This window comes from Rhineura floridana, chromosome 9 (genome assembly GCF_030035675.1).
Source record: "Rhineura floridana isolate rRhiFlo1 chromosome 9, rRhiFlo1.hap2, whole genome shotgun sequence".
Taxonomy (NCBI): Eukaryota; Metazoa; Chordata; class Lepidosauria; order Squamata; family Rhineuridae; genus Rhineura; species Rhineura floridana.
The window spans coordinates 113,677,648-113,691,113 of NC_084488.1; the positions used below are offsets into that span (position 1 = coordinate 113,677,648).

The window sequence follows — 13,466 nt, forward strand, 5'->3', positions numbered from 1 at the left end:
TGCAATGCACTCTACGTAGGGCTGCCTTTAAAGACGGTTCGGAAGCTACAGCTTGTGCAGAATGCGGCGGCCAGACTGATAACGAGGACCAGGCGGTCTGAACATATAACACCTGTTCTGGCCCGCCTGCACTGGCTACCTATATGCTTCCGGGCCAGATTTAAAGTGCTGGTCTTAACCTATAAAGCCTTATACGGCGCGGGACCACAATACCTGCTGGAACGCCTCTCCCGATATAAACCCGCCCGTACACTACGTTCAACATCAAAGGCCCTCCTCCGAGTTCCGACTCATAGGGAAGCTCGGAGGATGGTAACAAGAACTGGGGCCTTTTCAGTGGTGGCCCCCGAACTGTGGAACAGTCTCCTCGATGACGTTCGCTTGGTGCCGACGTTGTTATCTTTTCGGTGCCAAGTCAAAACCTTCCTCTTTGCTGAGGCATTTTAGTCTTTTAAATATGTTTTAATTGATTTAATTTTTTTGGGACTGATTATAAATTTGATTTTAGATTTGTTATATACATGTTCTTTGTACTGAATTTATAGGATTTTGTTGTGTATATTTATATTTTGCTGTTGTACACCGCCCAGAGAGCTATGCTAGTCGGGCAGTATAGAAATTCAACAAATAAATAAATAAATAAATAAAATCAGTATGAAAGGGGAGAGTGTTGGCTACTGAGAAGAGTCTTCTCAGTGGCTGACTCACCTCTTTTCACTCTGATTGGCTGCAATCCACAGGACAAGGAAGCATGTTATAAGACTCTTCTCAGTGGCTCAAACACTCCCCTTTCATAGTGATTGGCCCTGATCATCAGCAAATCAAGCAAGCAAAGAGAAGAGGGTCACTTGGCAGCTCTCACAAGTCACACAGATATAGGAAAGACTGGAGTTGCACACACAGCCTAATTTTCTTTGACTAAATCGACAGCCACCAACGGAGATGTGTGGGTCCACCTTACGAACAACATAGGAAGACATAGGGACCCTGCTCCAAAAAAAGTAAAGGGTCTAAGACCCTCTGAGACCTTGGACATCTACAACCCTGGTTACTTGTTGACAGGACTGTTAAAGTTGATTTGGAGCTCTTGTGCAACAAGTCCACTTCCCCAAAATATCAAACCTTTTGCCATAAGGAAAATGGAAATGGACTGCCTTCAAGTCAATTCCGACTTATGACGACCCTATGAATAGGGTTTTCATGGTAAGCGGTATTCAGAGGTGGTTTACCATTGCCTTCCCCTGAGGCTGAGAGGCAGTGACTGGCCCAAGGTGACCCAGTGAACTTCATGGCTGTGTGGGGATTCGAACCCTGGACTCCCAGGTGGTAGTCTAACACGTTAATCACTACACCACAACTGACATGAAATGCACTGGAAAGTGTGGGATAACACTTGCTTTGATGGAATTGCCAATCTCCCCGCAAACAGATAAGGTTTAATGCTTATTAAATAGCCAATGTCATCTAATCTCTTCTCAACCAAATCAGGCTGAATGCTCATTTAGTAGGTTGCATGAAAGTGACCTTAACTTTCAACTATCTTAAAACTATTGGCTGACTCCAGGCTAAACAGAGCTTTTGAGATAAGGCTTTATCATTCTGTACCACTCGGCTTCCTTCTCTTTGATTCTCTCTTCACATGTCCCTTCTGGCAATCTCTACAGCCCATAGCTGTCCTTCCTTTCTTCTGCCATCCCAACATGGCCCGTTGCCATTTTGTGAACTTTTATCATTTGCTCTGGGCACAGAATTAAGGTTTTATTGGTATAGAATTGGACTGATTGATTTATGTTATATCCAGCATACAGTTGTGAATGTAAGCTAACCTGCATCCCATACATACCTTGTAAAATATGAGGAACAAGTCATTCAACTGCCCGTGCAAATCTCCTAATAAACAAAGGGGGGAGGGGTAATCAGCTTAATGAGGGTTCTTAACTCATAAGCATTTTACATCAAGCAGTTGATTCAATTCATGATGCTGATTTATTTCCTCTCTCTCACACATGCTCACACTTATATTTATATCCCACATTTATTCCGTCATGGAACCCAAGGTGGAGTATATGTGGTTCCCAGGCAGTCACCCATCCAGGCACTGACCAGCCCCAAACCTGCTTAGCTTTGGCAAGGTGGTGGCCTCATGTGCCTTCAGACCATACCCTGGGGTCTGGAAATTGTTATGCTTTCAGGACCAGGCAGAGATATTTCTATTCTACCAGGTTTTTAAAAATTGTATTACTTTAATATGAAGAAATGTAATTTTTGTAGATTTGTTCTTTTTATTTGTATCGCTTAATGAAAATGTAAATAAGTTTATTTCGGTCAAAGACCAGCAAGCTTAATGAAAATGAATACAAAGTTATTTCAAAAATATTGTATAGTTTGCTTAGAAAGGTGAGGGGGCAGTGCCTTGTTTCTAAGGACTGAATGTTGGAGCATAAGGAAGACATCCAGTCCCCTTGTGAACTCTGCTTCTTATTTTTAAATGTGAGGGAAAGATACAGACTTCAGTTGCTCATGAATGTTTGGAGGGAAATGCACTCTGCCCATTCTTAGAGGTACACTGTGCCTTCATTTTAAGAGTGAGGAAAGAGCAGGTTGTAGTATCCTAGCAAAGACCACTCTGTTGTAGATGCTCTGCCTCTCTACCACATCTGTCTCCCTTACCTTTCTATTTCCAGTTTCTTTGTATTATAATTACAATTATTGTCATCATCACTGAAATCGGGAATAGCCACAGGGCAAAGAGGTGAACATGAGAACCCTCGATCCTGTACATACACAAAGTAGAGGCCGTTGTGCCGGTTTCTTCTTCTTCACCATCCTTTTATCTCATTTTCTGATTTTCTTCAGAATCTCCTTTGACCTTTCTCCTCAGAACTTCCTTTCCTCCCAAACCATCTCAGCCCCTCAGCCACTTTTACTCAACTTGCAAAGAGTTGCTGGTGCTGGCCTTGGTCCAACTAAAATACCATGACACAGCTTGTAGGCAAGGCAGGCAAGTGAGAAGGGACCAAGCAGGCTGCCGCACTGAGGCCCACCTGAAAGTGGTCCAACGTCCACTGATGGAGTCCTGGCCCACTGTTTAAGAAACACTAGTTTATCCTATTCTGCAAAATACAATGTACATCAGTGGTGTTGATAAACAACAGCACTTACCACACACAGTGATCTCCTTGCTGCAGCAGGTTGAGATGCTTGTTATATTTGGGAGCTGGGTGAGATATTTTTGAGTCTCGTGCAAGAGTCTGAGGACATAGTGGGCATGAAGATGCTATTGGGAAAAAGTGAAGAAATTAGATTCTTCAGGGGGAAACAATAACTATTTGCTTACAGTAATTTCTATCCTGCATTTCTACAGAAACTATTCAAGGCAGCTCACAAATAAAAAACAACAACATAGTGTTATGCATACTCCAATTTTTCATGTGGTGAGAGGTTTCAGAGGTGCAGGGCTTACCTGGTTTTGGTGTCCTTTGGAATGAAGGCTTATGGCATTTTGTACTATTTGCATTTATTTACAAATATACAGCACAGGGGGAGGTACAGCTTTAACATTTCAGTGGATGTCCCCAAGTCCATTACTTCCACTTCTGAGGTCTAGGGAATAGCCACCAAGATGCTTCCAGGGCTAAATCAGTACTTGGTCCTTTCCTCAGTTTGCCTTTCTCCAGCACAGTATTGTTGTGCGCCTCCCCCAATCTCTGAGCAGTGAGATTACGGGGGTCCCTGCGCTCTTCCAGGGTTTGGTTTCCTTTGGGAAGAAGTTCAGCGGAGACTGCGGTGTCTTTATTAAATATGGTTTATTTATTTGCACACATTCCAACCTGAGCTTCAGAATGGAGGGGTTCAATGCATCAGCAGTCCAATATCCAGCTTTCCATCTGGGTTGCAGGAGGCACCCCAAAGTACATGGTGCGAGAACCAGTCTCTCTCTGCCTGCCTTCCAGTTCCCAGCAATTCTCTAGCCACACTAAAACTACAAGCACAACTTCTGCTAGCTGCCAGAAGAGAGGGGGAGCCTGTCCCGCAGAGTTTAAATGACAATAGGGCTCTTCCTGGCCCATTCTCCGTTGCTGGGCTACTGATAGAGCCCATTATCTTACCTGGCCACTCTATTTGATTAACAAAGGAGATTCATCTGGCTAGCAGAGCCAGCCCCCAGGGCATAGGATTCAAAATCAGAGGCTAGGGGACCCGCAGGAATCATCCATTCCAACCCCCATCCTCATACCACTATGATGACATCATCCTCAGCTAAGGGATCAGTTCTCCAAACTGATTCACTCCTTCTAGAACAGTCTCTGGCCATTTCCACAGCCATTGTTACAGCACGGGATTGAAATCCATCAGCTGATCTCCCTAACAATGGGAAGGTACTAGGCAACCTTAGCTCTAAGGATCTGACCAGGTATCTAACCTATGCCAGGGGTTCCGTGGCTTGCAAGCTTCATCCAGGTGGTCTGCGGTATGTCTGTATTAAGTATTCAAACTGAATTTTAATGGCATTTTTATTGCTCGTATTGTGTTTTATTGTACCACAATTTGAATTCTATGGAATGCAAGTTGTAATACAATAAAATACCATATAAGAAATGAAGGAGGCACTAAAAATACCATTAAAAATCATGCAGCATCTAGCACAGTGCATTATAATTGTTATACCGGCTGGAAAAATCATTAAGTGATCTGCCAAGACCCTCAGCAATTTTCAAGTGGTCCATGGGGGGGAAAGTTTGTGAACTACTGATATACACTCTGATTGAAAACCCACTCACAGAAATATTAAGAATCAGTTAATTAATGATGCTGTAGAAATGATCCCAGTAGAAAAAGTGGATGCCTATGGTTGTTGTGGGCCAGGCTGACTACCTCAAGCATGAGGCCCCTTCTCTATACTTGTAATTATTATTATTTATTTTACTTATATGCCGCCCTTCCTCCCAAAGGGAGCCCAGGTTGATAGTGAAGTAACTGTAATGTTTCAATAATTTTTTAACTACCCACTGCTGCTGTTTTTTTTCTCTTCTGACGTTCACTTTCAAAAGTTAATTTTTATTATTTTTTTGCTTAGTCAATGATACTATAAAGGCAGTCTTTAAAATGGTCTTCAGGTTAGATAAACAGACCTCTGCCCCGTTGCCATGGATGAGTTGCATGCTGGGAGTTGTAGTTAGATGCAAGGAAGGGAGTTGGAAGGAAGAGGAAATGTTATTGATGTGTTGTTGTTGTTATGTGCCTTCAAGTCGATTACGACTTATGGCGACCCCATGAATCAGCGACCTCCAAGTATTGATGTGCAGCCTGATGGATTAGTTTTCAGTTTTGCTAAGCTTAGAGATGTGAAGGCCTGGAAAAAAATGGGAAAATTTGGGGAGGCGAAGGGACAGCGGCGTAGCTAGAGCTTTTGCTGCCCGGGGCGGTGCCTGAGTTTGCCGCCCCTCTCAATACACTCCATACATGCAGAAAGTCCAGGCTCTTAAATGTAAAGATGTATCACTGAACACTAAAGTCAGGATCATTCAGAACATGGTATTTCCGATCTCTATGTATGGATGTGAAAGTTGGACAGTGAAAAAAGTGGATAAGAGAAAAATCAACTCATTTGAAATGTGGTGTTGGAGAAGAGCTTTACGCATACCATGGACTGCGAAAAAGACAAATAATTGGGTGTTAGAACAAATTAAACCAGACCTGTCACTAGAAGCTAAAATGATGAAACTGAGGTTATCATACTTTGGACACATCATGAGAAGACCTGATTCACTAGAAAAGACAATCATGCTGGGAAAAATAGAAGGGAGTAGAAAAGGAGGAAGGCCAAACAAGAGATGGATTGATTCCATCAAGGAAGCCACAGACCTGAACTTACAAGATCTGAACAGGGTGGTTCATGACAGATGCTCTTGGAGGTCACTGATTCATAGGGTCACCATAAGTCGTAGTCGACTTGGAGGCACATAACAACAACAACGTGACAATATGTATATACTAGAGAGATCATATTGCAAACATACGTTGGATAATGGAACGGAGCAAGGAATTTCAGAAGAAAATCACCCTGTGCTTTATAGATTACAGCAAAGCCTTTGACTGTGTAGATCATGAAAAACTATGGAATGTTTAAAAGAAATGGGGGCACCACAGCATCTGATTGTCCTGATGCACAACTTATACTCTGGACAAGAGGCTACTGTAAGGACAGAATATGGAGAAACTGATTGGTTCCCCATCGGAAAGGGTCTGAGACAGGGTTGTATTTTATCACCCTATTTGTTTAATCAATACGCGGAACATATACGGAAAGCGGGATTGGACCAAGATGAAGGAGGTATGAAAATTGAAGGGAGAAATATCAATAATTTAAGGTATGCAGATAATACCATACTCTTAGCAGAAACCAGGAATGATTTCAAATGAAAGCTGATGAAAGTTAAAGAGGAAAGCACAAAAGCAGGACTACAGCTCAAAGACAAGAAGACTAAAGTAATGACAACAGAAGATTTATATAACTTTAAAGTTGACAATGAGGACATTGAACTTGTCAAGGAATATCAATACCTCGGCACAGTCATTAACCAAAATGGAGACAATAGTCAAGAAATCAGAAGAAGGCTAGGACTGGGGAAGGCAGCTATGAGAGAACTAGAAAAGGACCTCAGATGCAAAGATGTATCACTGAACACTAAAGTCAGGATCATTCAGACCATGGTATTCCTGATTCCTATGTATGGACGTGAAAGTTGGACAGTGAAAAAAGCGGACAAGAGAAAAATCAACTCATTTGAAATGTGGTGTTGGAGGAGAGCTTTACGCATACCATGGACTGCAAAAAAGACAAATAATTGGGTGTTAGAACAAATTAAACCAGACCTGTCACTAGAAGCTAAAATGATGACACTGAGGTTATCATACTTTGGACACATCACGAGAAGACCTTATTCACTAGAAGAGATGATAATGCTGGAAAAAACAGAAGGGAGTAGAAAAAGAGGAAGGCCAAACAAGAGAGGGATTGATTCCATAAAGAAAGCCACAGATCTGAACTTACAAGATCTGAACAGGGTGGTTCATGACAGATGCTCTTGGAGGCCACTGATTCATAGGGTCGCCATAAGTCGTAGTCGACCTGGAGGCACATAACAACAACCCTGAAGTTTAACCTCCCTCTGCCCCTAGTGATTCCAATGGTGTTAAGCCACAGTAAAAATCTTTTGCATCCTCCCCTTGCCCGCTTAAGTCTTCCCTGTTACAGCATGTTTATTTTGTCCCACATGGCAAATGGAGCCCCTTCCTTTATCTGCACCCTGGATTCCGATTAGTGGCCATCGTGGCATGGGGAGAGATGGAGCCCAGGAAATTGGCACCTGTATCTAGAGATGATGATGAGGGCCTTTTGATAGCCAAATCCACGGAAGCTGCTGATAGCTGTACTTGTATTGCTACAGAGTGAAAGAGCATCTAGCTGTGTGAAAACTGCTATGTGGAGTGCCCAGTGGGATAGCCCTTGGGTACCAGAGTGCATCTTTTGCAGTGCAGTAGGCTTTTCCACATCTGTGGGCCATAAAGTAAACCATGTCCACATAGTTTGCTAGATTGGACAAACAATAATAAATGCCCTACCATCTCAACTGCATTCTTCTCCAAACAGCCCTATGAGGTTTGCTGCTGCTGTACCCATTTTACAGATGGGAGAACCTGGGCTGTGATTATAGAGGGATTTGCTGAAGGCTGCTTTCGCCTGGCTGAACTGGAATCCCAACCCTCAAGTCCCGCTCTCTATTCATTGGTGCTATTTTTTGAATGTCAAGACTGCTGCGCCTTTCTGGAAGACAGAGCCAGAAAGGGGAGCAAAGCAGCATAGGTGGAATTAGGGGTGAAGGCGGTGGTGGGGAGTTGATTTCTTTAAGCAGTAGACCTTGGCGAAATACTACCGCCTTGATTTTCCTGCTTGTTTCTGTTTCCATGAGAAAGTATGAGAGAGCCTGGGAGTGGGTTAGAGTTCATTTTGCAGTTGGAAAACCTGCAAATCAAATCACGCACAGGGATTCAGGAAAATAGGAGGTGGCTCTTCAGCGGGAGAAAGAGGGATGGATGGAGGGGGAGTTGGGAAATCTGTCCCAGAGGTCGTAAGGAAGGCAGGTTCCCTCCCCAGCGGAGAGAAGGCCCTTCTTTCTGGGAGGGGAGGATCGTGCCAGGAGCTCCAGGCTGAGGCAGCGGGTGGGGACACTCCCACCCACAGCCCGACTCCTGTCCTGTCTGACAGCTGTTTCCTCTCGCCAGCCCGAAGAGTTTCCTCCGGCCAGCCCAAGAATGTGCCGCCCGGGGCGGACCGCCCCCTCTGCCCCCCCCCCAGCTACGCCACTGGGAAGGGAACGACGCAAACCTTTTTTCCTGGTCTTTTTAAAACCCTTTCTTCCTGAAAAATGGGGGGTGGATGGAAAAACCTGCCCCCCCTCATTTTCCTAATTTTTTATCCAGGCCTTCACATCTCTAGCTAAAATCTTGAAATAAAAAAGCTTCAAGTCCTTATCTCTGGTAGTTTGTAATTCCTACACACACACACCCCTGTATATTTGTGAGGGGGGGGGCAAACATTGAGGCTGGCTAGAGGCCTGTATGGAGGAGTGGGGGTGAGGAGGGGATTAATGGAGATTATGCCTGGTGTGGAAGGGGACTTTAGAACATGTTGGTATATGAGCTCCCGTTGTCACCTCTTGAGGTCTGAGGTGAGGTTAGGCAACCTGTGGATGATGCGAGTGGTCAAGCTGCTCTGGAAGGGAATTTGATGGGATGGGGATGGGGAGGTCAGGGTTCAGAATTCTGGTGGTGGATTTGATACAAAAGGTTATTTAAACCAAAGCGATTTCAGGTATAATAAATCTTCTTAGTTATCTCCAACTTTAGAGGCCCTTTATAATGTGAAGCCCTAAACCATGGCTTGGTTTGTTTATAAATTCAGCATGAGGCGATCAGAACTGTATGCAGTATTCCAAGTGTGATACAGCACAACAGTTTTATTCTTTATCTGGCAGACACCTCTGGCAGTAAAAAATGAGAGGAAAATACACAGTCGCTTTTAAGACACTTACTTGTTCTTGTTTGAATGCTTCCAGTAAAACAGTGGCATGATCAGGCAAGAGTGGGAAGGAAAGACGAGGTCCCATATAACTGTCTGGCACCACAACTGATTCGTAGGTTGAGGATTTTTCTAGCTTGGGATCTTTAGTCATTTCAGGTTCTGACAATATGCGGTTAAGGAAATCTCCTAGGAAGGAAGGAAAGAAAACCAAAAATGGTTGGGTCAGTCCTAGATGGTTTTTGGCCGGAGACTCCGGATTATTGGGGTGCTCTCTGGATGAGTCACCTTAATCTCCGGGCTCTCAGCTTTCATTTTTTAAAAAAAATTAAGTTTCTAGGTGGTCTGGTTCACAAGATATACACCAAACGTCAGCCACCTACAACCCACAACCTCAGTTAAATAAACGCCTAGCTGGCTGCTCTAATCCCGCCGTTTCAGGTTTGTAACCGATAAGTGAAGTCAGTGTTGTGATTGACAAGGCAGTAACTAGAGCCCTTTGCAAGTCAGAAAACTTGTTTTTTCCTGCTTTTCTGAAAATCTCATCAATTGAGTAAGTATATTACTTTCAGTCTATTTCTCTCTTGTGTGCAGGAGTCAAACAAGTTTAAATTTTCCTGGGCTGTTGAACAGGGCACTGTTTTGAAAACCTTCCCAATATGCAATCCAGTACTTGCTTTTCTGGGAGTAAAGCTGCAATGCTAATCCCACATACAAACCCCATTGAATTCAATAGAACTTACTTTTGAGTAGACATGGTTAGGATTGTGCTGTAAATTGATGGGACTTTTGAGTGACCATAGCATAGAATTATGTTTGTGTTGTAAATCATTTTCTCCCTCTCCAGTCCTATTTTTAAAGCAATTAAGGCAGGGCTTACATAGGTATCACTGCTTTTATTATGTAGGAAACTAATATTGCTTTTATTTCTTTTTTAAATTTTCTGCAATGACCAACTGGTTTTGGCAATAAACTATTATATGGGATGTATGCATTTTTACATCTCCAGTTTGTGTGTATATGGAGTCTTTCCAATAACCATAAAAACAAGTATAAACAGTTGCAAAACAGCTTAAAGTGGTGTGATTCTGAATTTTGGGTTGGATGAATAAAGTTCCTTATAACTTGAGGTTGCAGTTCTGTGGACACTTCCCTATTTGAGTAAGCCCCACTGAATACAATGGCACTTGCTTTTGAGTAAAGCAACATAGGATTGCATTATCAGTATCTTTACAGGTTGTGTAAATAATAAACATATTTGATAGTCATGCTTATATAAATATTTCTTCATACCATGTCCTGATAAGCATCTGATTTCACACTATGCTTGTACAGTATTACTTCCTCTACATTTTCAGTGTGCCCTTTTTCCTTGTGGTTTTCATTGTTCCCCTCTCTTGTTTTCATCCTGAAGGGCAGATTATGCTAAGAAATGGTGAGTAGCCCATAGTCACCCAGTAAACTTTATAGATCATTTCCATATTAAAAAATTAATTAGAATGATTTACATGTAGGCAAAGTTTATTAAGTAGGTCCACGCAATACATTTAAAGCATATCCAACTTGCCTTTAGAGCACATGACTTCCCCTAAAGAATCCTGGGAAGTGTAGTTTCCCCCTCACAGTTATAGTTCCCACCACCCTTAACAAACTACAGTTCCCATGATTCTTGGTGGGATTCATGTGCTTCAAATATGTGTTGAATATACTTTAAATTAATGCTGTGGATCTGCACTAGGTATGATGTGCATTCATTAAAGAATTGAAAAGGACAATTTTAAAAGATTTTTTTTAAAACAGGGTTGTAGCTAAGTGGTAGGGCATATACTTTGCATGCAAAGGTCCAAAATTCAATTTCTGTTAAAGACTATTGCCGCAGACTGGAAGCATTCAATACACATCCCAATTCCAAAGAAAGAGGATCCCAGGGAATGCAGTAATTAGCGAACTATTGCCTTAATATCCCATGCAAGTAAAGTAATGCTCAAGATTCTACAACAAAGGCTCTTACCATATATGGAGTGAGAAATGCCAGATGTCCAAGCTGGCTTTAGAAAGGGAAGAGGCACCAGAGATCATATCACAAACATACGTTGAATAATGGAAAGAACCAAGGAATGTCAGAAGAAAATCACTGTGTGTTTTATAGATTACAGCAAAGCCTTTGACTGTGTAGATCATGAAAAACTATGGGATGCTTTAAAAGAAATGGGGGTGCTACAGCATCTGATTGTCCTGATGCGCAACCTATACTCTGGACAAGAGGGTACTGTAAGGACAGAATATGGAGAAACTGATTGGTTCCCCATCGGGAAACAAATAGGGTGATAAAATACATCCCTGTTTCACACCCTATTTGTTTAATCTGTACGCAGAACATATCATAAGGAAAGCAGGACTGGACCAAGATAAAAGAGGTGTGAAAACTGGAGGGAGAAATATCAATAATTTAAGATATGCAGACGATACCATACTATTAGCAGAAACCAGTAATGATTTGAAACAAATCCTGATGAAGGTTAAAGAGGAAAAGCACAACAGCAGGACTACAGCTGAATGTCAAAATTACTAAAGTAATGACAACAGAAGATTTATGTAACTTTAAAGTTGATAATGAGGACATTGAACTTATCAATACTTCGGCAAAGTCATTAACCAAAATGGAGATAATAGTCAAGAAATCAGAAGAAGGCTAGGACTGGGGAGGGCAGCTATGTGTCGTGTCCAGGGCTGGACTCAGGAATCACACCAGTCGATGAAAGCAATTCAGTTTTTATTAATGTAATATCCAGACAGAGACTATGTCTCCTCATGAAGCAACACAATACACGTGTCCTGCGACATGCAAGAGAGTTGACAGAACGAAGGAATTTCCACCCCCCCTTACCCTTATTAAGGGGGCTTTCTGGGGCGAATTCTCTCACTCCGCCTTAGGGTGCTTTCTTCCCCGCACCTTCTCTCTCTTCCCCTGGTGCGTTTTTGTTTTCTTCGGGTTCGTGGTGATGGGGGCAGTTCTACCTCCTCCCCTTCTGAGGATTCTATCTCGGGTATTGGAGAAAGAGGGGGGTGAACATCAGGCGGGCTTTTCTCTGTCTGAGGAGGGAGTGGAGCTCCCCCTCCTTCCTGGTCTAACTGCTGTGGCTCAATGAGGGGGGTGAGCGTGGGAAATTCCTGAGAAGCATCTGTAACTTTGTCTGTAGGAGTTTCAAGGCCTCTTCAGCTGCTGGGCAACACTATCTCTGAGAGGTCTCTCCCCCCTCCTTCACTCAGCTCTGGGAAACTGATCTCCTCCTCGTCTGAAGTGCTAAGGTCCCAATCCTACATCCTGACACCATCCCCTCCCTCATGCTGTGCCTCCCCCCCACCTGTCAGCTTAGGGCGATGGGGAAACCGTTTATGGAAGTCTTCCACTAAATCTGGGGTGTGCATGTCCCTCTCATTTTCCCACGATCTGTCAGCTGGCCCATAACCCTTCCAGTGAATTAAATATTGCAATTGATTACGTCTCCTTCTGGAATCAAGAATCTGTTCCACTTCAAACTCTGGTTGCCCCCCTACTAGAATGGGTGCCCCTGGGACTTCTAGAGGTCGTAAATCGCTGGGGGGGGGCTGCTTTCGTTAGCAAGGAGCGATGAAACACGGGATGTATTTTGAAGGTAGCTGGCAGTTTCAATCTATACGCCACGGGATTGATTTGTGCCTCCACTTCGAAAGGCCCCAGTCTCTTGTCTTGCAGCTTTCTACACGTGCCCGGCATCTGAAGGAAGCGAGTGGACAGCCACACCTGATCTCCGATTTGGAGGGAGGCCCCCTCCCTTCGATGTTGATCAGCAATTCGTTTATACTCCAGTTTGGCATCGTTCAATTGCTGTTTAAGTACCTGCTGCACGGCCTGTAATTCCTGCAGAAATTCCCCTGCTGCAGGCACCAGTACACTTTCTGCACTACTAGGGAAGGCCTTGGGATGGAACCCATAATTAGCAAAGAAGGGTGTCTGTCCAGTGCTAGTATGCAAGGAGTTATTATAGGCAAACTCTGCAAAATGCAAATAGGAAACCCAGTCATTTTGTTGATACGAAACATAACAACGTAAATACCTCTCCAACACGGCGTTCAGTCTCTCCGTCTGCCCGTCCGTCTGGGGATGATGAGCAGAAGAAAGTTTTAACTCCGTCTGTAACTGCTTCCAAACTGCTCTCCAAAACTTAGCTGTGAACTGGGTTCCACGATCTGAGACTAAACTGTTTGGCAACCCAAGTAGCCTGTAAATCTCCTTTATGAACAGCTTGGCTGTTTCTTTAGCCTCTAAGGCCCCTGGGCAAGGGAGGAAATGTGCCATTTTTGTCAGATAATCCACTATGACTAGTATGGCCGTCATTCCTTG

General features: G+C 43.3%; 1 protein-coding gene across 3 annotated transcripts in view; it reads right to left on the bottom strand.

Annotated features, from left to right (window-relative positions):
• The window catches only part of PPEF2 (protein phosphatase with EF-hand domain 2), a 64,058-nt gene that overhangs the window by 21,938 nt on the left and 28,654 nt on the right, over window positions 1-13,466 (bottom strand). For all 3 annotated transcript variants that reach the window (XM_061584827.1, XM_061584828.1, XM_061584826.1), the window contains exons 5-7: window positions 9,096-9,271; window positions 3,163-3,277; window positions 1,844-1,890 (exon numbers count right to left, since the gene is read on the bottom strand). In XM_061584827.1, the coding sequence (XP_061440811.1) occupies window positions 1,844-1,890; window positions 3,163-3,277; window positions 9,096-9,271 (338 nt within the window). The remainder of the gene's footprint in view (window positions 1-1,843; window positions 1,891-3,162; window positions 3,278-9,095; window positions 9,272-13,466) is intronic.